The sequence below is a fragment of the Arabidopsis lyrata genome (genome assembly GCF_000004255.2).
Source record: "Arabidopsis lyrata subsp. lyrata unplaced genomic scaffold ARALYscaffold_1, whole genome shotgun sequence".
Taxonomy (NCBI): Eukaryota; Viridiplantae; Streptophyta; class Magnoliopsida; order Brassicales; family Brassicaceae; genus Arabidopsis; species Arabidopsis lyrata.
Genome location: NW_003302555.1, coordinates 27,499,428 through 27,524,029, shown reverse-complemented (window position 1 = coordinate 27,524,029; position 24,602 = coordinate 27,499,428). Strand labels below are relative to the sequence as shown.

The following is a 24,602-nucleotide window of genomic DNA, read 5'->3' as shown; positions in this document are numbered from 1 at the left end:
ACTACTTTCTGTACTACTTCAACGACTACTACAGAACACCAAAATAACTGTATCTTCAATATGAAGCTGCTAAAACTCATGTAAGCCTCTCCGACATTTTTTTTTTTTTTTTTGGTTCATAAAGCTTCAGAAAACTCATGTAAGTTTTTTCATTTGCAGAAACTTAAGTGGAAATCCAGGTCTCAATAGCACAATTCCAGACTCTCTTCAACAAAGATTAGATAGCAAATCTTTAACACTCATGTAAGATGTTTATGTTTCACTTTATTCAATCTTAAATTCTTCAACATGTTTCTTTTTTTCTTTTTCTCATCATTTTTAATGATTATAGTTTGAGCAAAACTGTAACCCTCAAAGGAAAGAGTAAAGAGGTACCAATAATTGATATCGTAGCGTCAGTGGCTGGCGTGTTTGCTCTGATAGTTATCTTAGCCATCGTTTTTCTCGTTAGAAGGAAAAATGGGGAAAGTATGTAACACCACTGGGTCTTAAGATTAATGAAAAATAAAAACTTATCTCCATTCATTTTACAAATGTTTGTACGATTTTACAGCTACAGAACCCCCATCAGTCCCTACCGATATAGTTAACAATGAGACAAGACCATTCAATCCATCAATCATAACAAAGGAACGCAAATTCACGTATTCCGAGGTACTGAAGATGACTAAAAACTTTGAGAGAGTTCTTGGTAAAGGAGGGTTTGGAACAGTGTATCATGGAAACTTGGATGATACTCAAGTAGCTGTGAAAATGCTCTCTCATTCATCAGCTCAAGGGTATAAAGAGTTCAAAGCAGAGGTACTTTAATTTAACTGGAAATGGATCAGTTAGTCTAATTGTTTTTACATCTTCCTTAAGCATGAATGGTCGTTTTGTTATCTTTCGCAGGTGGAACTTCTTTCAAGAGTTCATCACAGACATTTGGTTGGACTTGTTGGTTACTGTGATGATGGAGATAACTTGGCTTTGATTTATGAATATATATATATGGCCAATGGAGACCTGAGGGAGAATATGTCAGGTAACTTAGAGACTCTGATTTAATCGAATCCATCTCTTTCCGTAGGTTAAAAAATATTCAAACCTGGTTTAGGAAAACGTGGAGGTAATGTCCTTACCTGGGAAAACAGGATGCAAATAGTTGTAGAGGCTGCACAAGGTGAACAAAATTCTGACTAGTTTTTTTTTTATTACACAACAATATGTGTTTGGTTCTCTGTAAGAAAGATTGACATATACAATATCAATCTGCAAAAGGATTGGAGTATCTTCACAATGGATGTAGGCCTCCTATGGTCCATAGAGATGTTAAAACTATGATTATCTTATTGAATGATCGGTGTGGAGCGAAACTAGCTGACTTTGGGCTCTCGAGATCCTTCCCAATCGATGGTGAATCTCATGTATCGACAGTTGTTGCAGGCACACCTGGTTACCTAGACCCCGAGTGAGTAGAACAATCAAATTTCAGAGTTTTTTTTATTGTTGTTGCCAGAGAAGAATACGAATTGTTTTATTCCTTTGATACTCTTTCAGGTACTACAGAACAAACTTGCTAAGCGAGAAGAGTGACGTGTACAGCTTCGGTGTAGTGCTATTAGAGCTAGTAACAAACCAGTCTGTGATAGATAAAACCCGAGAGAGACCTCACATCAATGAATGGGTGGGGTTCATGCTCACTAAAGGAGACATCAAGAGCATCGTTGACCCGAAACTGATGGGCGACTATGACACAAACGGTGCATGGAAGATTGTGGAGCTGGCTCTTGCATGTGTGAACCCGTCTTCAAACCGGAGACCAACAATGGCACAAGTTGTGATGGAGCTAAACGAATGTGTGGCCTTAGAAAATGCAAGGCGACAAGGTAGTGAAGAGATGCACACAAGAGGGTTTGTTGACTTTAGTCGCTCTTCTGCTTCCGAATTTTCACCTGGAGCAAGATAAATTGAGAGAATATATTTGATGTTATATTATGGAACTTCTAAATGTATGTTTTGAAAGAAACAATGTACATGGGATGTGAGTGAAGATGGACTTTTATAATTAAACTTTTAACCAAATATTGTTTTTTTATGTAAAATCATTTTTTTTTTTTTTTTGACAGTTACGTAAATCTTTGAATTCTGAAATTTATTTCCAATCGTATATATATTTTTACAAAAAACCCTACATTCTATAATTTCTCTTGTATAAAACTGTTTTCTATATTAGTGCTTCTATATAGGTTCTCTCGACAACTGCAACAATAAAAAAAAAATGTCTCTCCTTTGTCACTTTCCTTCCCTTCTTTTGTTACAATGATGTATCATTTGACTAATCTAAAAATGTTGAATGCTTAGCACAAAATCTATGACAAAAATTACTCTTGACTTAAATTGCTACCTATAATAATACTTTGAGGGTTGAAAGTATAATTTTTTCATGGCAATATACATATGACAAAAATCTCCTAAAATAATCCAACAATTAAACAAACCTAGCCCATGTTGATTAAACCCAACAAAAAAAATCGATTAGAAAACCCAACCCAAATGAGAAACCCCAGTTTAAAAAAACAAATTTGACCCATAAAAAATACTGCCCAATCTAAACTATAATTCAATTTGTTGTTATTTCGATTTATAGAATTAATGTGATGATGAGTATTATTTGAATACTTGGCTTCATCTTAACAACGAAGAGGTTGAAAAGGAGATCCGTTCACCCTCTTGAGATCTCTTCCAATCTCTTGTGAACTTCCAGTTAATTTCAATTGGATTCTAAGAAGGTATTACAACCCAGATTTTAGTCCTTTTGTCACGATTCTAGTTGAACTGACATGGACACGTAAACAGAATGAACGAAGTGATTCCTAATAAATGCAACATGTGTTAACTCGAGCTATCTCAAATTTGAATATAGACGAGAATCGAAAAATGTAAACAACTAATGTAGTTGCATGGACATCCAAAAATTATTTTTCAAATTTTTTAAACAACATACTAGTTGCATGGACATCCAAAGAATATTTTACATGATTTTGACATTTGTATACTGATAAACACATAAATAGAACCTTAGAATAATTATAGTGTTAGATAATTCGGTCTATGTGTACATGTAAATACATATATATATATATATATATAGAGTGTATTAATATTTCTATACATGTAAACATGTACATAGAGCGTTATTACATTTGTATAAATGTTACATGAAGCGTTATTAACATTTGTATACATGTAAACACGTATACAGAGCGTTGTTAACATTAGTATACATGTTTGCACGCTATAATGTATATATTACAATCATTGTATCATAAATCGTCGAACAGAGCAAGAGAGTTATGCATCGCAATTGGACACCAAAATATCATTGAAATCATAAGTTTCGTCAGATTTTCGATGAATTTTCACCGGTTTTCATCGAGCTGTCATTGGATCTCATTGGATTTTCACCAGTTTTCATCGAACAGTCACTGGATATGCATCAGATATTTTCAAATTAATCACCGAAACTTAGGCAGATTCATCGTAACATTAACACTAATCGTGTTGAGTTTGTAGTATTATTTGACTCTATTCCAAACATGTTTTTCGTTGTTCCCAAATAACCGGTGGCCATGGATTTTTCATGTTCTTACAAAATAAATATAAATTTTTATTAGATATTCAGTCTAATCGACGGAAGAAACAACATGCAAGATATATACATAGATCCATAAAGTGTTTTGGACATCCACGACAAACATTAATTCATTTGTCTTACGCAATAGACTGATTATGAATCCAAATATCTATGACGCATGGGGTTAAATTAGAAAAGAATATAGGCTAAATATTTTCATTATTATAGATCTTGTGTCAGTTTACTAGAAAACTAATTTGCTCAGATCCATGGTCTCTGCCCCAGTTGTCTCTAAAGACAATGTCTCATTTTTATACGTTTTTGTTTCTACTACTTTTTGATGGTAATTATTCAATGCAAATAGACAAATATTACTCTTAGCAATATTAGCATCTATGTCAAGTTAAAAAGCGGTATGAGTTCTCAAGTGGATAAATAGATTATTTTGTGTTCTAAATTATATATAAAGAGGAGATAATATATAATAATGATCATGGACGAAAAGACATATATGTTAGGAATTTGGTCAACTCTACCACTGTCCACCAAAAGCTTTTATTTTCTACCACATCTGATAATTCTTTTCCATTTCTACCACATATATGTGTTATTGTGGCATAAAAAGTCGGTTTTGCCTTCAGCTGTTGTGGCAGGTTTGTGTTAGTTAAAGTGCAACATGACCGATATAAGGACAAAAGGGAGCAGAAGCATTTAATGGAAAGAAAATTTTAGCTGATTTAATTTAATTATAAATCATTAAGTTAAAGACAAGCGACCAAAACAGAAGAGGTGAATTAAAAAATCGGTGAAGATTTTAACAAACCCTATTCAGAGACAATAATCAAACGAAATATAAACATCAAATAAGATGAAAAGACCATAGTTACAACTTAGGAAGACTAAAATCGAAGGATAAAGAATTAAAATCGGGGGACAACAACAACTTAAAAAAATGCAAAAATGAGATGAAATTGGGGATTCGATTATTTACCAGTTGTCTCTGAATTTTAGATATAGTTGTCCCCGAATATGTTGGGTTTAATGTGCACAGTTCACGATGTGTAGAGAGAACATGGGCAGCGAAAATATCAAATTGGTGGCAGTGTTTGGGCACACAAAAGAGAGGACAAATTTGTCGTTCCACATATACACAGGCCCGGCCCTTCACACAAACCCAAGATACATTGGTGTTGGGCCCCCAATTTTTAAAACAAATTTTGTATAAAAAAATTTACTTTAAAGGCCCCAAAAATCAAACAATTATCTTTTAAAGGCCTCAAAACTCTTCCTACAAAAACAAAAAGGCTTCAAAAGTCTAATATATATTTTTTAGAGGCCCCAAAAATTTAATAATCCAATTGTGATAGTTTTTTTTTTTTGTTAAATAGAATTAGATTTTTTTTTTCTGTATTGGACCCCAAAAACTACTAGGCGGGCACTAGACATGTCAATCGGGCTAGCCCGGCCCGGCCCGAAGCCCGCAAAACCCGCATATGTTTGAGCCCGGCCCGGCCCGGCCCGTAAAAATTCCGAGCCTAGATTGTGAAGTCCGGCCCGGCCCTAACAGGGCTACAGGGCTTTTACGGGCTTTTTTGAGCTTTTCTTTCGAGAAAAATAAATCCTTCTAATTTATAATATCTCTTGAAAAAAAAAATCTATGTATAAAATGAGTCAAACGAAACTTAAATAACCCACTAAAGTCAATCTACTTTTTAAAAAAGTTTAAAATCAAATAAATAATCCAAATAAATTGTTTAAACCCACATTAAATAAAATATAAAATCATAACACTTATAGTAAGACACAATTAGAAAACTAGGTTTAGAGTTTTTAACTCTATTAAAAAAAATCTTTAAACAAATCTCTTAATTAAACAATAATATTTATAAAAAAGGAAGTTAAAATCTCTTTTTAAGGGTTTTTCGGGCTGGCCTGAGCCCGGCCGGGCTAAGCCCTAAAAACCCTTTAGTCCAACGGGCTTAGCCCGAAAGACCCGATTTTTTTCTGGACATATATTTTTAAGCCCGAGCCCGCTGTTTTTCAGGGCTTTGGCCCTTATTGACATGTCTAGCGGGCACTGCATATACATGGTATATTTGAAAAGGTGAAAGGCAAAGTGATAGAAAAAAAAAATAGAAATTATAGTAGAAAGGATATGTTATGAAGAATAAACTTAAAAATATATCCATCAAAAGTTAAATAATATTCAAATAATATACTTGTTTGATTTGAGTATCCGATGGATGACTCGTTGACACGACCTAATGCATGCTTATTTATGTATTTTCTTGGATAATTGAACGCCTTGAATTACTAAAGTAATAATCACATAGGTCAAAATACTAATAGTGGTAGTTATATATATCACGGCGAAATTAGATACGGTGCAATTGTCCACATATATAATTAAAGTCAGCTCTTTGTAATTGTAGGTTACAATTTCCTAAATTGACTAATTCATTAGACAACCATTCAAATTTCGTTAATTTTTTTTTCTAATCCATATATGTTATATTTAACGTCAATTGAAGGTTTTAAAGTATGATTGATTTTATTTTGAATTAATTAAAAGAAGTAGTGATATATTATATATTTTTAAATATATTTGATATCATATTTTTTAATTTTACTTGATCTTATTTATACAACTGGAACCCTTCCCACGCGTGAAACTGAAAGAATGTTGTAGGCAAGTAAGGGTGTTGTTAAAGACTTGCCCCAAATAAAATGACCAATTTTATGTTATCTCAGTTTATAGTTTTTACTCATCAACAGCAATGGAGAATGCATAATAGCCTTCTCTGAATCAAACCATCTTACCCAAGAAAATGAACTCTCTTCATTGGTTTTTGCTCCCTTTGATCGTAGCTTTTACAGTTTCAAGATCCGTGGAAGCTCAAAATCAAGCAGGTACTTGATAACATGATGATGTTTTTGTTTTGCGCAAAATATAATTGTTTTTTTAACAACTCTTTTTAAAAGTGTTTTGTATTATCTGTGTTAATCATGAACAGGATTCATCAGCTTGGATTGTGGGTTGGTGCCTAAGGAAACCACTTATTTGGAGACGTCGACGAATATAACATACAAATCAGACGCAAATTACACCGACAGCGGATTGGTCGGGAAGATCAATGATGCACACAAAACACTGGTTCAACAACCGCTTTGGGCCTTGAGAAGCTTCCCTGATGGTGAAAGAAACTGTTACAACTTCAACCTTACCGTGAACAGCACATATTTGATCAGAGGAACTTTTATGTATGGGAATTATGACGGCCTCAATCAGTCCCCAAGCTTTGATCTTCACATTGGTGCTAGCAAATGGACCTCTGTTAACATAATAGAAGTAACAGATACCCTAATGCCCGAGATAATCCATGTCTTAACACAAGACCGTCTTCAAGTCTGTCTTGTTAAGACGGGAAAGACGACACCGTTCATTTCGTCGCTGGAACTTCGTCCGTTGCAAAAAGGCACTTACATCGCGGAAAGTGGATCATTGGTCTTGCAAAGTAGATACTTTTCATCTGATTCAACATCTATCATCAGGTAATAAATAACAAATATTACATGCTGTGGTTTTGGGCTTGGGGAATTACAGAATTTGGCCTAGAATCTCCTAGTATTTTAAAAAAAAAATAATAATAATAAAATAACAAATCTTGTTAGGCAACCATAATTTTTCTACTTGTTGTTCTTTGTGTGTTTCGAGTTAATGAAAAACAAGCATCTCTTCAGGTATGATGAGGACATACACGACCGAGTCTGGAATCCAATTTCAGATGATGGTTCCTCATCGATAAGCACGGACCTCGAGGTCCAAACAAATAACTTCTATGATGTGCCTCAAGCCGTGATGAGGACTGCTGCTATTCCTAAAAATGCTAGTGCGCCATGGAGCTTAGTGTGGACTATAGAGAACACAACTGCACTGTCATATGTATATATGCATTTCGCAGAAATTCAGAATCTAAAAGCAAATGAAAGTAGAGAATTCAACATTACGTACAATGGTGGCAAGCTTTGGTATACCCAGTTTAGGCCTACCAAACTCACCATTATAACGATGTACAGTCAAGTCCCCTTGACTTCTTCAAATGGCGTGTATAATTTCACTTTCGAAATGACAAGTAACTCAACTCTTCCTCCCCTTCTCAACGCCCTCGAGATATATACAGGTGTAGACATTCTACAGCTTCACACAGACAAGGACGAAGGTAAGCCATTCTTTTATTGAAATTCTCTACCTTTTAAGTTTTATCTTTTTTTTTTTTTGGTTTCTGATGAGTTTGAATATGATAATCAGTTTCTGCAATCATGAACATCAAAACAACATATGGTTTGAGTAAAAAGATAAGCTGGCAGGGAGATCCATGTGCTCCTCAGCTATATCGGTGGGAAGGTCTAAATTGTAGTTATCCGGACTCCGAGGCATCACGAATCATATCCTTGTATGTATTGTATTCTTCACTGATCACAAGGTTCTTTGGTTTTGGCGCTTTAACAAATTCTAACCATTATGGATACTTGTTTTGTTTCACAAACATTAGGAACTTGAATGCGAGTCAGTTGAACGGTACCATAACATCTGACATAACCAAGCTAACACAGTTGAGCGAGCTGTAAGCATCTTAATTGTAACACCGATAAACTTAGAATTGCATATGCTTTATTGCGGTGTGAGAAAGTAATAACTCGGTTTTTTCTCTGTTTAATGAACAGAGATTTATCAAATAATGATTTGTCAGGAGAGATTCCAGCATTTTTCGCTGATATGAAGTCGTTGAAACTCATGTGAGCTTCTTTCACATACTCTCTTATTCTTTCTCTGCACTTATTGTTTTTGCTTTGAACGATTTAGTCTTTTAAATATTCACAGAAACCTAAGCGGAAACCCAAAGCTCAATCTCACAGTTCCAGACTCTCTTCAGCAAAGGGTAAACAACAAATCTTTAACACTAATGTAAGATTATCATCCTTAACTTCATTTGGTCTCGAGTCAATTGGAAAGTATATCTCACTCTCTTCAGTTTTTCATCCTAACAGTTTGGGTGAAAAAGTACTGAATCCCACTCCCAAAAAAGAGAGTAAAAAGGTACCAATGGTTACTATTGCAGCGTCAGTGGCTGGCGTGTTCGCTCTGCTATTAATATTGGCCATCTTTTTCATTGTTAGAGGAAAAAAAGGGAAACGTAATGAGGGTATGCATGAATAACCGGACTCGGTCTTGAGAATAATTTAAAATGAAAACGTAATTCCTTTTTTGTATGAATTTACAGTTCTAGGACCACCCCCATCAGTCACTAGTGGTATAGTTAAAAGTGAGACAAGATCATCCAATCCATCAATCATGACAAAAGATCGCAGGATCACATATCCCGAGGTATTGAAGATGACTAATAACTTCGAGAGAGTTCTTGGCAAAGGAGGCTTTGGAACAGTGTATCACGGAAACTTGGATGATGCTCAAGTAGCTGTAAAAATGCTCTCTCATTCATCGGCTCAAGGTTATAAAGAGTTCAAAGCAGAGGTACTTAAACAAGAAATAGATCCGTTAGTCCCTTTTTCTTTATGTTGAACTTGGAAGATGCTCAAGTCTCATTCATTTTGTTATTTTTCTTATTAGGTTGAACTTCTTTTAAGAGTTCACCATAGACATTTGGTGGGACTTGTTGGTTACTGTGATGATGGCGATAACTTAGCTCTGATTTATGAATATATGGCAAATGGAGACCTGAGGGAGAATATGTCAGGTAAAACTTTTAACTTAGAGACTCTGATTTAATCGAATCCATCTCTTTTCGCAGTCTAAAAATATTCCCAACCCGGTATAGGAAAACGCGGAGGCAATGTCCTTACTTGGGAAAACAGGATGCAAATAGCTGTAGAGGCGGCACAAGGTGAAGAAAAATATGCTCTTTACTTTTGTCTGAGTCATTACCAGAAAAAATTGTTTCTTGATATTCTTTTTTTATGATGTCTCAAACCAAACTTGACATAAGTAGGAACCCTTTTTAACAGGACTGGAGTATCTCCACAATGGATGTACGCCTCCTATGGTCCATAGAGATGTGAAAACTACTAACATCTTATTGAATGAGCGTTGTGGAGCAAAACTAGCCGACTTTGGGCTCTCGAGATCTTTCCCAATCGATGGAGAATGTCATGTATCGACAGTCGTTGCAGGCACACCTGGTTACCTAGACCCTGAGTAAGTAAATCTGTAAATTTTTGTAGAGTTGTGTTGTTAAGACCAAATAAGTATGAATTTTTTTATTCATTTGATACTCTTTTCAGGTACTATAGAACAAACTGGCTAAGCGAGAAAAGTGACGTGTACAGCTTTGGTGTAGTGCTATTAGAGATAGTCACAAACCAGCCTGTGATAGATAAATCAAGAGAGAGACCTCACATCAATGAATGGGTTGGGTTCATGCTCACCAAAGGAGACATCAAGAGCATCGTTGACCCAAAACTGATGGGGGACTATGACATAAACGGTGCATGGAAGATTGTGGAGTTGGCTCTTGCTTGTGTGAACCCGTCTTCAAACCTAAGACCAACAATGGCACAGGTTGTGATTGAGCTAAATGAGTGTGTAGCCTTTGAAAATGCAAGGCGTCGAGGTAGTGAAGAGATGCACACAAGAGGTTCTACTGACTTTAGTTACACGTCTTCAGCTTCAGAATTTGCCCCTGGAGCCAGATAATTTGAAATATCTTTGATGTGATTTCATGGGAAAGCTATCTTGTTTCTTTTTTTTATTTCCCATGTGAATTTTCCAATTTATGTTTTGAAGAAACAATGTAATAAATAATTTCCTTCGTATAAAAACTATACGAGTACTCTGCAACAAATAAATATTTTCTATATGGAAAAGAAAACAAGTACAAATCAGACTCCATTGACAATTAAACATGACTCTTAATGGTCAGTGCCATGTCAAAGCTTATAGAGGCTTGAGGCAAATTTAAATTCTTTGTTACTAGACTAAACCATGATTTCGTATTTGGGGTCCTTTGCATTTAATATATAGTTGGGCGCATGAGGCAAATGCCTCATTCATAACATTAAAGCACGGCACTGTTGATGGTGGCCTGAATTGTACTCTTAATTAAATTTCAATTTGGCGATGACCGGCAATTAAAACAATAATCTTGGTTGAGTGAGATTATTGTTTTGGTGGTGGAATCGATGGATTTCAATTCCAAGGAGAGTTGGCAATGGAGCTGGAGGCGGTGGTGGTGGTCACGATTGGTAGACGAATAGTCATTTCATTCCATATATATTAGAATTGAAAAAGATTTTTGATTTAAACAAATTTGAAAAATCAGCGGAAGTAACTCTACAAGAATGAAACTAAAAAGCATATGAATTATGTATATTTATTTATTTATTTTCTTGGATAGTTGAACGTCTTCAATCACTAAAGAAAATACTCAACTAAGTCTAAATACCAATAGTGGTAGTTATATATCATATCATGGCAAAAATTAGATGCAATATATAATTAAAGTCAGCTCTTTGTAATTGTAGGCAACGAAGAATAATTTTTGGATTTATTCTAGGGGTGAACTATTTTATTCACTCACTTTTTCTCTAACTAGTAACCAACCAAGAAATCTGCCACTTAATATAAAATAAATTAAACGCATTTAATTGTAAAATCAAATCTTTAATCACCTCTTTTATAAAATCGAAATAATATGGAGTGAGCAAAAGGGTTCATTCCTAGAGGGTGAACTCAAATATTTTCCGGGTTGGAGGATGTCAGAGGTTACAATTCCCTTAATTGACTAGTTCATTAGACAACCACTTAAATTTCGTTAATTTTTTTTTCTAATCCACATAGGTTATATTTAACACAAATTGAAGGTTTTAAAAATATGATTGATTTTCTTTTAAATTAATAAAAAGAAGTATTTATATCTTAAATATATTTTAAAATATATTTGATTTCACATTCTTTAATTTTACTTGATCGTAGTTATACAATTTGAACCTGAAAGAATGTTGTAGGCAAGTAAGGGTGTTGTTGAAGACTTAGCACAAAGTTTACACAGCCCATTAGACCCAAATAAAATGACCAATTTTATGTTATCTCAGATTATAGTTTTTACTCATCAACAGCAATGGAAAATAAATAATAGCGTTCTCTGAACCAGACCACCTTACCCAAGAAAATGAAGTCTCTCCATTTTTTTTTGCTCCTTTTGATCGTAGCTTTTACAGTTTCGAGATCCGTAGAAGCTCAAAATCAAGCAGGTTCTTGATAACATGATGATGTTTTTGTCTTGCAAACTTTTTTAACCATTCTTTTGAAAGTATTTTATATTTTTTGTTGTTGATCATAAACAGGATTCATCAGCTTGGATTGTGGGTTGGTGCCTAAAGAAACCACTTACTTGGAGGCGACGACGAATATAACATACAAATCAGACGCAAATTACACCGACAGCGGATTGGTTGGTAAGATCAATGATGCACACAAGACACTGGTTCATCAGCAACTTTGGGCATTGAGAAGCTTCCCTGAGGGTGAAAGAAACTGCTACAACTTCAACCTCGTTGCGAACCGCAAATATCTGATCAGAGGAACTTTTGTGTATGGGAATTATGACGGCTTGAATCAACCCCCAAGCTTTGATCTTCACATTGGTACTAGCAAATGGACCTCTATTAAAATTGTAGGAGAAACAGATACCATAATGCGCGAGATAATCCATGTCTTAACACAAGGCCTTCTTCAAGTCTGTCTTGTTAAGACAGGAAGGACGACACCATTCATTTCGTCGCTGGAACTACGTCCTTTGAAAAATAGCACTTACGTCACGGAAAGTGGATCATTAGTCTTGTACAACCGAGTATACTTTTCATCTGATTCAACATCGATCATCAGGTAATAAATAACAAATCTTGTACCAAAATATTTCTACTTATACTTTGTGTGTTTCGAGTTAATTAACAAAAAAGAGCATCTCTTCAGGTACGATGAGGACATAAACGACCGAGTCTGGAATCCACTCACAGATGATAATTATACCGCATCGAAAGCACAGACCAATATGTCAACACAAATAACATCTATGAGATGCCTCAAGTGGTGATGAAGACTGCTGCTATCCCTAAAAATGCTAGTGCGCCATGGAACTTATTGTGGACTATAGATAACACCTCTGCGCTTTCATATGTATTTATGCATTTCGCAGAAATCCAGGATCTAAAAGCCAATGAAACCAGAGAATTCAGCATTACTTACAATGGTGGCCAGCCTTGGTATGGCTGGTTTAGACCTGCCAAGCTCAGCATTACAACGATTTACAGTCAAACCGCCTTGACTTCTTCAAATGGCGAGTATAATTTCACTTTAGCAATGACTGGTAACTAAACTCTTCCTCCCCTTATCCAAGCCCTCGAGATATATACAGTTGTAGACATTCTACAGCTCCAGACAGACAAAGATGAAGGTAAGTAAGCATGTTCGTATGACATTCTTTCAGCGAAATTGTTTACCTTTTAACTTTTCTCTTTTTTTTTGTGGTTTCTGAAATGTGATGATCAGTTTCTGCTATGATGAATATCAAAATAACTTATGGTTTAAGCAAAAAGATAAGCTGGCAGGGAGATCCATGTGCTCCTCAGCTATATCGGTGGGAAGGTCTAAATTGTAGTTATCCGGACTCCGAGGCATCACGGATCATATCCTTGTATGTTATGCATTCTTGATCACAAGGTTCTTTGGTTTTGGTGCTTTCACAAATTCTAAGCACTATGATACTTGTTTTGTTTCACAAACATTAGGAACTTGAATGCGAGCGGGTTGAATGGTACCATAACATCTGACATAACCAAGCTAACACAGTCGAGCGAGCTGTAAGCATCCGAATTCTAACACCAATGAACTTAGTATTCCATATGCTTTATTGCGGTGCGAGAAGGTAATAACTCTGCACTCTCTCTTTAATGAACAGAGATATATCAAACAACGATTTATCAGGAGAGATTCCAGCATTTTTTGCTGATATGAAGTTGTTGAAACTCATGTGAGCTTTCTTTATCACAGCCTCTCTTGTTCTATCGCTGCTTTTAATTTTCTGCTTTAAGAGATTCTGCCTTTTCTTCCATAGAAACTTAAGCGGAAACCCGAAGCTCAATCTCACAGTTCCAGACTCTCTTCAGCAAAGGGTAAACAACAAATCTTTAACACTAATGTAAGATGATTCACTCTTGAGTCAATTGGAAAGTATATCTCAATCCCTTCAGCAATCCTTATACTCTCTTTTTGTATTTTTTTTCCTATCACTTTTAATGATTACAGTTTGGGTTAAAACATGAATCCCACTCCCAAAAAAGAGAGTAAAACGGTTCTTGTGGTTGCGGTCGCAGCGTCAGTGGCCGGGGTGTTCGCTCTGCTAGTTATATTGGCCATCTTTTTCGTTGTTAGAGGAAAAAAAGGGAAAAGTACTTATGGTATGAATGAACCACCAGACTAGGTCTTGAGAATAATTTAAAAGGAAAACTTTCTGATTTTAGCCTATTCATTTTTGTACGGATTTATAGCTCGAGGACCACCCCCTTCAATCACTAGTGGTATAGTTAAAAGTGAGACAAGATCATCCAACCCATCAATCATGACAAAAGATCGGAGGATCACATATCCCGAGATATTGAAGATGACTAATAACTTCGAGAGAGTTCTTGGGAAAGGAGGTTTTGGAACAGTGTATCATGGAAACTTGGATGATGCTCAAGTAGCTGTGAAAATGCTTTCGCATTCATCAGCTCAAGGTTATAAAGAGTTCAAAGCAGAGGTACTTGAAGAAGAAATTGATCCGTTAGTCCTTTTTTTTTTCTTTTAAGCATTAAGCTTTGCAATCATGAAATGGTCATTTTGATATCTTTCGTAGGTTGAACTTCTTTTAAGAGTTCACCACAGACATTTGGTTGGACTTACTGGTTATTGTGATGATGGAGATAACTTAGCTCTGATCTATGAATATATGGCAAATGGAGACCTGAGGGAGAATATGTCAGGTAACACTTTAACTTAAGAGACTATGATTTAATCGAATCCATCTCCTTCCACATGCAGTTTTAAAACATTGAAAACCCGGTACAGGAAAACGTGGAGGCAATGTCCTTACCTGGGAAAACAGGATGCAAATAGCTGTAGAGGCTGCACAAGGTGAAAATTACTTATTTTCTACCTTTGTCAGATTAATTAGTAGAAAATAGCTGTGGAGGCGGCACACGGTGAAGAAAAATCGACTTATTCTCTCAACCTTTATCTGAGTCATTACCAAAAAATATTTTTTCTTGATGTTCTTCTTTTATGCTGGCTGAAAGCAAACCCGACATAAACAAAAACCATTTGTAACAGGACTGGAGTATCTGCACAATGGATGCACGCCTCCTATGGTCCATAGAGATGTTAAAACTACTAACATCTTATTGAATGATCGGTGTGGAGCGAAACTAGCCGACTTTGGGCTCTCGAGATCTTTCCCAATCGATGGCGAATGTCATGTCTCGACAGTTGTTGCGGGCACACCTGGCTACCTAGACCCTGAGTGAGTAGATCAATTAAATTGTAAAGTTGTGTTATTGTGGCCAAATAAGAATATGAATTGTTATATCTCTATGATCCTCTTTTCAGGTACTACCGAACAAACTGGCTAAGCGAGAAGAGTGACGTATACAGCTTCGGTGTAGTGCTATTAGAGATAGTCACAAACCAGCCTGTGATAGATAAAACCCGAGAGAGACCTCACATCAATGAATGGGTTCGGTTCAAGCTCACTAAAGGAGACATCAAGAGCATCGTTGACCCGAAACTTATGGGGGACTATGATACAAACGGTGCATGGAAGATTGTGGAGCTTGCACTTGCCTGTGTTAACCCATCTTCAAACCGAAGACCTACAATGGCACACGTTGTTATGGAGCTAAACGAATGTGTGGCCTTAGAAAATGCAAGACGACAAGGTAATGAAGAGATGTACTCAATGGGTTCTGTTGACTATAGTCTCTCTTCTGCTTCTGAATTTGCCCCTGGAGCCAGATAATTTGAAACTATCTTTGATGTGATCTCTGTAAAGCTATCTTGTTTCCTTTTTCATTTCGCTTGTGAATTTCCCAATGTATGTTTTGAAGAAACAATCTATAATCTCCTTCGTATAAAACTATATATACTCTTAATTATATTTCAATTTTCGCGATGACTGGTAACCTAACCCTTCATTCTCCAGTCTTAAACATTCCACAGCATGTGACAGACCAAGATAAATGTAACTTCTTAAACCAATATGTTTTCTATCATTATTTTTTACTTGGTTTGTAATATGATCAGTTTCTGCTTTGATGATTATCGACGAGAGAGTGTAAACTGTAGTTATCTTTGTAGATTTTGTTGAATAATCACAAGATTCTTTGGTTCCGAGATTTAAATACTAACTGTATTCTTTGGTCAGATAACACTTTTGGGATGTTTTTGTTTTATAACTCAAGTTTGTTCCTCTGCTCAATACTCTGTTTTGATTACTCTGTTCTGAAACTATTGGTATTTTTAGAGCTTTCTCTGAGAAAATAATAATTTATGCATCAATCTTAATATTGAATTCATCGAGCACACAACTAGTGAAGGCTTAATAAAATACTACAAATCAGAAGTCAAAGGCTAACTAAAATCATTGAAGGTTGTATTGGCATGCATAATTCAATTGACATGCACAAACAATATGATAATTAAAACTTATAACTTACAGCTTTAATAGACTTTTTAAAAGAGACACTACAACGACTTATTTTTTATATATTTTGCTAAGAGAGTAATAAATATTAAAGAAAATTTCAAAAAAGGGACAGTTTTTGACATTTGTCTCACCAATTGACAAAGTGGAGAAAGGGTTTCACGGTTTGACATTTAGCCAGATTTGTGACGAAAATGCCCTTCAACTAGAGACGTTACTGTGCTGGTTCGGTTTCTCTGATTTTGTTTTATTTGGTTTGTTAATATTTTTGAATTTAAATTTAAAAAAAAAAAGAAGAAGAACGGGGAAAAAGAAGAAGAACGGCGAAGAGAAAGAGGACGAAAAATCAGAGTACAAACCGTTTCCATTCTGAAAATCTAATATCTCATTTTGATTCTTTTACTTGGAAACGACCAAAAGGGGAAAAATTCCGGTGAATTCCGTTTCCATTCATCTTTAAATCTCTCATTATCTTTCCGTTTTGCCGCTACGACCAAAAGCAAAGAAATTTCCGACGAGTAAGATAGCGGAGTACAGATGACGGCGAAGAAAATGAATCTATTGAAGAAGAAGACTCGGCGCCGCGCGAAGGTGGCGAAAAGTTCAGAGAAGGGTGAAGCGAATAGTTCACCGGAGAAGGGAATCGAGATTCCGAGTCCCCCGCCGGAGCCCGAGAGCACAAGTCAGGGTAAGTATCTGTAAACACGGAAATCGAATTTAATTTCGAATCGAGGATTTAATTTCAGGGTTTTCAAACTAAATCGATTTTTGCGCCAAAATAGAAAATTGAGAAGATTTATGTTCTAATCTGTGTACGTACCCGAAATTGGAGTTATAAATTTTTCTACTTTTAAGTGATTTTGAAAAAAATGCGTATATGGCCTACTAGGGTTTATTCGTTATAGTGTTCGTATGTTAAATTAGTTATGGATATTAGAAACTGACATATTTCTATTACACATAACTTGCAGGAAGCATGGATCCGATTGAAGAAGGTAATATTGGTGAAGGATGTGAAGAGTTACCGCCGAGGCTTTTTGCTCTGGATAAGTACCCTACTGAAACGAAGATCAATGCGTATTCCAAACCGGAGTACCTTGCTGATATTGCAACAGCCCTTAAAGGAACTGAAGAAATGGCTTTTCTCCTATCTTCTCCTTTTGGGGAGCTCTTTAATATCCCTCCTAACATGGTATCATTTTCTGGCAAGCTAGTTCTTGGCTTGATTTGCCGTCAGTTAGTGACCAAAAAACGTTATGAGATGTGGATGGTTTTTGGTGGTCATCCACTGCGGTTTGGATTAAGAGAATTTTATCGGATAACCGGTTTGGAGTGTGGGAAGTACCCGAAAAAAAAAGCTGTGGAGAAAGTGCTAACGGTGAAAAAGGGATGTACTTCTGTGTGGAAGACTCTATTTGGTGCTAAGTCTCCAACTATTGATGATTTGGTCGTGAGCTTGAAGACAGAGAAAAAAATGCCAGGATGGAAGAGACTAGCATTAGCGCTGATAATCATTGTTGATGGTGTTCTAATCTGTCAGAAGCAGCGAGTCCGACCCGTTTCAAAGACAGTTGAGATGACGAAAGACCTTGATTTCTTCTGCAAATACCCATGGGGAAGGCTTGCTTTCAACCGTACACTGGACAGGATAGCCAGATTCAAATCCGCTAAAAAGATAGAAGATGTGATCATTGGTTGCAAGCAGCAGTCTTATATGGTCTATGGCTTCCCACTAGCGCTGCAGCTTTTTGCCTTCCAAACTATCCCATCTCTTCGTAAGCTAGTTCCTTCTTCCACAAATGTAAACTTATTCACTCAGAGGTCAATCAAGAATCTGGCCAAAATGCATCCAATCCGGACTTCCAGTATCTTGGAGTGCGAAGCTGCAGATCAGGTGTGTACGCTTTCTAATATACGTACATCGAATGATAAAATAATACGTACATTCACTAAGACGTTAAAAACAAAATCTTATAGGTGGATGTCACCTATATTGTGGATCCAGAGGATACTGATTGTCCTGAATCCTTAGTATGGAATAAGGAAGTTGAGGATCCTAGAGTTGATTACATTTTGAGGAAGCTGATAGATGGGCACAAGTGGTCCGAAAACACATGGGTTGGAGGTCATGATGAATGTCCAAAGCAGCTGCGGCCAGAAGAGAAAGGTAAGCATAACTACAAACGATTTTCTCATTTATGAAAATACTCCTCTAATATAAAAACATAAATAAACTCAGTTGGTGCAGTCCGGAAGAGGCAACTACGGCAAAGAGCTCCGGTTGCTAATAAAAAACAGAAAATTGATGTTGAAGCTGAAGAGAATGACAACGCTGGGGAAAGTTTAGAAGATGAGAGGTTTGATAAGTATGTTGTTGAACTGAGGCGGTGTATGAGGAGGCAAGAAACACAAAGGAACAAACTACATATGGAATTAAAAGAGTTCATCCGTGAGGAGATTCGTGCTGCTCTAAATCCAAAGGGCGAAACACAAGTACAACCTGAACCTTCCAAGGTATCAAAGAGCCCTATTAAAAAGGTGGAGAAGCCAATGGTAAAGAAATCCAGAAATGTTCAAATTGGAACAAGAAGATCTCCTCGGCTGAAGAATATGAATACTTCAGAATACAATGTTGATGATGTACCTCCACCTTCTGAGAAGGTATGTCGTGTACGTACATTATGTTTACGAAGATAATGTACGTACATACATTATGTTTACGAAGATAATGTACGTACATACATTATGTTTTCGATGATAATGTTATTTATGTTACAGGATGAAGAGAAAACTGCCCCTGAATCTGCTAGAAAAGAAGCAGATATGTCTGACAATGAAAGTGCTGGACTTTATTATGGTGGACCTTCTGACGAGGTATGTCGTGTACTAGAAATAGTCACAGAGTGTAGTACTGTACGTACATAAACTATAAATATGTTTATTTTCTTTATTTCAGGACGAAGTCATATGTGATGGTGGTGAATATGACAAAGGACCGCTAGATTCAGCTACCAAACAACAAGATAAGTCTGAGACTGAAATGGCAGACATTTCTGAAGATGATAAGGACGTGTTGCCTGACGAGGAAACCAACACTGGAGATGATAAGGACGTGTTGCCTGATGAGGAACACAAAACTGGAGATGATGAGAACGTCTTGCCTGAGGATGAAACCAAAACTGGAGATGATCAGGACATGTTGCATCAGGAGGAAAGCAACGTTGGAGATGATGAAGAATTGTTTAATGCTCCTAGTTCCCCAAAACGTGGAGCTGACGAATTGGAGGTATGATCAAGTCAATGTTAAACTTTGAGTGGCAGATAATAATGACCTATCCCTTAACTAATGAGTAATGCACCAATTGTAGGCTTCTCCGACTGATGAACCTACAATTGCTGGTCAGAGGAATGCTGGAGGGGCTATTGGCGTTGATGGCAACCTTTGTTCTACGCCTTCACCGTCTTCTGTAATCGTATACACTGTAAGTTACTTATATGTTAGTACAATAATTTCGTTCCTCATTAGTGTAACAGAGTAACAAAGTAAAAATTATGTATTCATCAAGTACTAAAAGAGTTGGGAACCTCTGTTGATGTAACTGCTGGTACCAATGCCATCGAGGTAACTATTTTTATTAAATTAACTTATAATTTCTATACACATGATGTACGTACATAGGCGTTATTGCGTACATATAACTGATGGTTGTGTACGTTATTTCGATAAGGTTGAACCAATGGTGAAAGCAGATATCATTTTGGGAGGAGATAACAACACTATCGTTGATGAGGCAAAAACAACCGCATCTGCTCCTCAAAATCTTGTAAGTCCATATATGTTATTTACATATCATGCAATGATTTCAATATAAGCTTTCTATTTGTTTGATTTAGTAACTCAATCTATTTTTCAGGAGGAAACAAAAAATGATTTTGATGTGGGAGTAAGTGAGTCTCAAAAACCTGAGGATGTTGTCCCCGTAAAAGAGAAGAAACCTGTTAAACGAAGAGTTACTTTTGAGGATAAAGAGAATATAACCGCCTCTACCACGGAAAATCAAGTAAGTTATAGAGGCTGTTGTTAATAAATTATATACATATTCCTTTAAGGTTTTAAATATGAATGTAAAATAATTTGACATTTTTTTTTGGTGCAGGAGGAACCCAAGAAGGATGCAGGTGTGGAAGGAAGTGATGGTCAAATTCCTGATGATTCCAAGGATGTCGAGATATTAATTGAGACGAAAGAATCATCATCAAACTCTGCGTTTTTGGTCAAAGCCGGAAATGAACCATACAACCCATTAGAGAAGGTGAACGATGCAAAATTCCAGCTTTTAACTGATATCATCAATGGACCAGATGTGTAAGAATCTCTAACTTTATTAAATATCATATACTCTTTCTTTTCACTTGAAATGCAAATCATGTATTTAACTATATTTTGTTTGCTCCGACGTTCAGGGTCCACACAGTTTTTGGATTACGAAAACTAGAGAACCGGTTTTTCGCCACCCTTGCAGAACCTGGTGAATGGGTTCAATCTAATGTACGTATTGTTGGTATACGTCCACATTTGTTGATATACGTACACATGAATTGATATACGTACACGTTATATACTCATTATACGGATATTATATTTTATACGTACACAACATCATATGCGTATTTACATTTTCAGCACTTGGAAATGATCGCCCTCATGATGTGGCACAAGAATGGAGAACATATGAGGAAAACTCGGGCAATTGTTTTGGATTCATTACTCACGTACGATCTCTCATGGCGTGCAAATGAATTCAGTCGGTGTAAAAAAAAGGAGAGTTTCAAATGGGGTGAACTGCTCTACGAAATTGCAAATGGTGAACGCATTAACCGTCAACCTATGCTCAAGTGGCTAAAGGACGTCGACGTCCTTTATGTCCCTTTGAACTGGTCACAAGAGCATTGGGTTGGTATCAGCATCGACCTCAAGATGCAGCCCATCCTGGCTATGATGCCTTATCTAGTGAAAGCGGTACGCAAGGACTATGTAGGTGAGAAGTACCCTCTCCACCCTTTCACATACTTTCGGGTGGACTGCATTTCTCAGAACCCTCGTACCGGAGACTGCGGTCCGTTCTCGATGAAGTTTATGGAGCTACTGATGCTTGGACGCCCAATGGAAGAGTTGCAGACCATTGAAGAGGCTGATATGGACAACTATCGTAAGGGGTACGCTGTTGACATCTTCGAGCATGGTGTAAGGTCTCTGACCTAATGGCCGTGTATTTGGTGTTATTAATATCGTTTACAACTTCTGTTTTATCTAGGGTTTTGTGTTTTTTGAACAACTTTTGCCTTGGCGTGTGGGCTATGTTATGTTTCAAGCACTCTAAACTTCTGCCTTGCGGTGTAGGCTATTTTATGTTTATAGCACTCTAAACTTATTTTATGTATTTTGAACGAATTTCATGTTTTAATCTAAAGATCCAAACATAATATCTAAAATTTCAGACGTACGTACATATGTATGAAAATGAATTTCTGTGTACGTACAGACTAAACATATTTGGCTACCACAAATGTATATAGTATTGGAGTAAAAATAGTATTCAAAATAGATAAGGTTACATATAGTTAATTGATTTGACATTGCTGACGTATTGGAACTACACTTATTGCTAATCTCATTGAATACAACTATTATCTTCCCAACTAAAACTTTCACCTCGCCTATTTAAGTGGATAAAATTGATGGGGAGTTCCACACCTCAATCCAAAACATGTCATATCCAAATCTACCTGACGATGTCCTAGCCAAGATTGCGAAGATCATGGCTCACAAATGTTGGTGGTACCTACAGCCTCTCTTAAGATCAGGCCCTCGTGGAAGGGACATTGTATACCGGCCCGATGTACTCCAAGATGCAAATATTTACAGTTTGTGCAGTGATCCCGATGACTTCCATGCAGCTGGTCATGATCCAAATGACATCCACACCGAAGGTCGCTATAGATCTTTCTTCAAAAGATGCGTAGATGCTGGAAATCCAATAGCTATCTATCATGAAGGACTGCGTCTTCTAACACATGAATCTGACATAAAGGGAGCTATAGTTCTATTACATCGCAATGTGCCTAATCACGCTGATGCAACACTTGCGTGTGCGATCCTCTCCATATGTGACGGTAACGCGTACATGGGCGCTGAGTATCTTCTAATGTTTGAGAGAAACCATTACTCGTGGCAGTCAGAAGAAACTCGAGACATGTGTGAGGAGTTGCTAGATGAGATTAAAAAATATGGCCTTACATACAACAACACTTATGGTGCAACATTTTCTTACCCTGATTTTCGTGGATTTAACTCTCCACCTTGCGCGATGATGTGTTATATCAGGTCTGGTCCCTTTAAAAATGTGTGTAACGTTTGCTATTTATGGTGGTGTGCTAGAAGAATTAGCCAACTCCTCTAAGTTTATATTTGATGTTTCATGTTATTATCTATATGCTTGTGTGCTTAAAGTTTCATAGCAATATAGTACTTGTTGTTATAAATGTTAATGATTTTACACTCTTTCACAAATATCTAAAATAGTTGAAAAGGGTATTAATTTCATTGTATACTACATATGGAATGTATGAGGATTAAAGATTTCGTCAGATAAAAGACAAAAAATGTCATATTCAATACTTCTTGTCACGGTTTAGCTTTAAATGTACACTCTTAGAAGGTAGATTATTTGTAGCAAATTTATCAATTAATAATCTACCCTTATTGATTTGACCCCTTTCGTGGATAGTTATTAAATACATTTTGTCTGACTTATATAATGAACATATTTAATATTTCTGAATGCTTCTAACAAGTAGTTCCTAATATAGACGTACACGGTGGAGCTATAAATGTACACTGTTAGAAGGAGATAGACACAATCAATAAAGCACTAAATACGTACCTATACTTTCGTCCTAATTTCGAAAAATGTATCGTTAACCAGAGCTGATGTTACATCACATTGAAGTAGTTCAACTTGTTGCCTTCACATACTTTGTTATAACCCTATAAATAACTACACCCTGAAGTCTCTTTACACACAAATCGTTCAAACTCAAAACCGATATAATATTAAAAAAAAATGCCTCTTCCAACTCCTCCTCCGACCGAGATGTATATTGCGGTCCTGCTCCCAAACCCTGTCAGTATACTAGTAAACTACCTTCATGTATCTCAGACTCCAGTCGACACCCTTAGGAACATGGTGTATGCCGTTGACATCAACTCCATCTGTATGGACGAGTTTATGACTTGGCCGCATTTCATTCAGCCTGATTGTCCTTTCCGACCGTATTTCGACATCTTGTTGGAGAGGGGATCCTTGTGTGCGCAATACCTTGAAGGAGTAAGGCTTTGTACCAACTTCCTGACCGTTACTCATGGTATAACGTTGCTCACTTCGGTCTCCCCATCCGACCCATATGCGTGCTTCGCACATGCCTTGTTCTTAACAACGACGGGCAGCTACACTGAGTTCATCCCGGTAAATGCAATGTTCTGGGAAATGATACAAAATTTTGAGACTGCAACCGCCGTGGGAGAGTTGGTGATGTATCACATCAGTCAACTTCATCATCAAGGCCCTCCGCTGTGGCAAAGATCGTGGAGGTTTGTCATCAGTCCGCCATGTATCAGACGCTGCACATACGGACATTGGTGCCGCAATTGTTTTTTCTATTGGTACGCTCGAGAACTATGCATTTTCTACTAGATGTGCGATGGCTATGAAGGAAGAAGCATGCAATTTTCCCACTTATGACTATGCTTCCGCTATCACCTTTACTTTATTTCTTATGAATCTCTACCGTAATAGTCTGTTTATTTCTATGCTTTGTATTTCCCTTTCCAGGAGTCTTGCTATGAATGAATGAAGTTAACCCTAGGTGTCTGTTTATTTCTATGCTTTGTATTTTCTTTTTGAAGGACTCTTGTTATGAATGAATGAAATCTACTTTTATGAATTAAACATATATGAATAATTACACGTTTTGTAGGTGTACGTAATATGTATACGTACATAGTAGATGGAAACTCCGAAAATGTTATAATATGTACGTACAATGCTGGAATTAGTCATTATGAACGTATACTTGTCAAGAATTTTATATTAATGGAACAAAAATTAAAAATAAATTAGGCCATATATTTTTAAGTTTGGAGAGAATAACAAACTAGAAAATAACAATATTTG

General features: G+C 36.5%; 4 protein-coding genes, 1 long non-coding RNA gene and 1 pseudogene across 5 annotated transcripts in view; all 6 read left to right on the top strand.

The window, feature by feature from the left end:
• Positions 1-1,030: 1,030 nt before the first annotated feature.
• LOC110224668 (probable LRR receptor-like serine/threonine-protein kinase At1g51860) lies at positions 1,031-2,059 on the top strand. Its single transcript, XM_021011177.1, has 3 exons — positions 1,031-1,162; positions 1,261-1,450; positions 1,540-2,059. The coding sequence occupies exons 1-3, from the start codon at positions 1,135-1,137 to the stop codon at positions 1,946-1,948; spliced, it is 627 nt and encodes a 208-aa protein (XP_020866836.1). The 5' UTR covers positions 1,031-1,134; the 3' UTR covers positions 1,949-2,059.
• Positions 2,060-6,444: 4,385 nt separating this feature from the next.
• Positions 6,445-24,602, top strand: part of LOC110224667 (probable LRR receptor-like serine/threonine-protein kinase At1g51860) — a 29,019-nt gene continuing 10,861 nt past the window's right edge. The window contains exons 1-13 of the mRNA XM_021011175.1: positions 6,445-6,526; positions 6,631-7,168; positions 7,358-7,836; positions 7,926-8,070; positions 8,170-8,241; positions 8,342-8,413; positions 8,499-8,582; positions 8,666-8,820; positions 8,899-9,149; positions 9,246-9,372; positions 9,454-9,519; positions 9,641-9,830; positions 9,917-10,541. Of these exons, the coding sequence (XP_020866834.1) occupies positions 6,445-6,526; positions 6,631-7,168; positions 7,358-7,836; positions 7,926-8,070; positions 8,170-8,241; positions 8,342-8,413; positions 8,499-8,582; positions 8,666-8,820; positions 8,899-9,149; positions 9,246-9,372; positions 9,454-9,519; positions 9,641-9,830; positions 9,917-10,328 (2,673 nt within the window). The 3' untranslated portion in view covers positions 10,329-10,541. Of the gene's footprint in view, positions 6,527-6,630; positions 7,169-7,357; positions 7,837-7,925; positions 8,071-8,169; positions 8,242-8,341; positions 8,414-8,498; positions 8,583-8,665; positions 8,821-8,898; positions 9,150-9,245; positions 9,373-9,453; positions 9,520-9,640; positions 9,831-9,916 lie in introns of the transcript that reaches the window.
• Positions 11,584-15,805, top strand: LOC110224669 (annotated as a pseudogene).
• Positions 16,889-18,414, top strand: LOC9330400. The gene is made up of 2 exons (XM_002894293.2): positions 16,889-17,056; positions 17,340-18,414. Exons 1-2 carry the CDS (start codon positions 16,906-16,908, stop codon positions 18,398-18,400), a joined length of 1,212 nt encoding a protein of 403 aa, XP_002894339.2. The 5' UTR covers positions 16,889-16,905; the 3' UTR covers positions 18,401-18,414.
• LOC9330399 (FK506-binding nuclear protein) lies at positions 18,740-19,693 on the top strand. The gene is made up of 3 exons (XM_021011176.1): positions 18,740-19,029; positions 19,147-19,242; positions 19,325-19,693. Exons 1-3 carry the CDS (start codon positions 18,760-18,762, stop codon positions 19,658-19,660), a joined length of 702 nt encoding a protein of 233 aa, XP_020866835.1. The 5' UTR covers positions 18,740-18,759; the 3' UTR covers positions 19,661-19,693.
• LOC110224670 lies at positions 20,650-21,284 on the top strand. Its single transcript, XR_002329168.1, has 3 exons — positions 20,650-20,734; positions 20,833-20,917; positions 21,053-21,284. It is a non-coding gene; the product is annotated as an uncharacterized LOC110224670 (long non-coding RNA).

Coding starts and splice junctions, on each gene's coding strand:
- LOC110224668 (XM_021011177.1), top strand. CDS start 1,135: ATGCAAATAGTTGTAGAGGCTGCACAAG. Junction 1,163..1,260: donor AGTTGTAGAGGCTGCACAAG/GTGAACAAAATT, acceptor AATCTGCAAAAG/GATTGGAGTATCTTCACAAT. Junction 1,451..1,539: donor CCTGGTTACCTAGACCCCGA/GTGAGTAGAACA, acceptor ATACTCTTTCAG/GTACTACAGAACAAACTTGC.
- LOC9330400 (XM_002894293.2), top strand. CDS start 16,906: ATGACGGCGAAGAAAATGAATCTATTGAAGAAGAAGACTCGGCGCCGC. Junction 17,057..17,339: donor GCCCGAGAGCACAAGTCAGG/GTAAGTATCTGT, acceptor CATAACTTGCAG/GAAGCATGGATCCGATTGAA.
- LOC9330399 (XM_021011176.1), top strand. CDS start 18,760: ATGAGGAGGCAAGAAACACAAAGGAACAAACTACATATGGAATTAAAA. Junction 19,030..19,146: donor TACCTCCACCTTCTGAGAAG/GTATGTCGTGTA, acceptor TTTATGTTACAG/GATGAAGAGAAAACTGCCCC. Junction 19,243..19,324: donor ATGGTGGACCTTCTGACGAG/GTATGTCGTGTA, acceptor TCTTTATTTCAG/GACGAAGTCATATGTGATGG.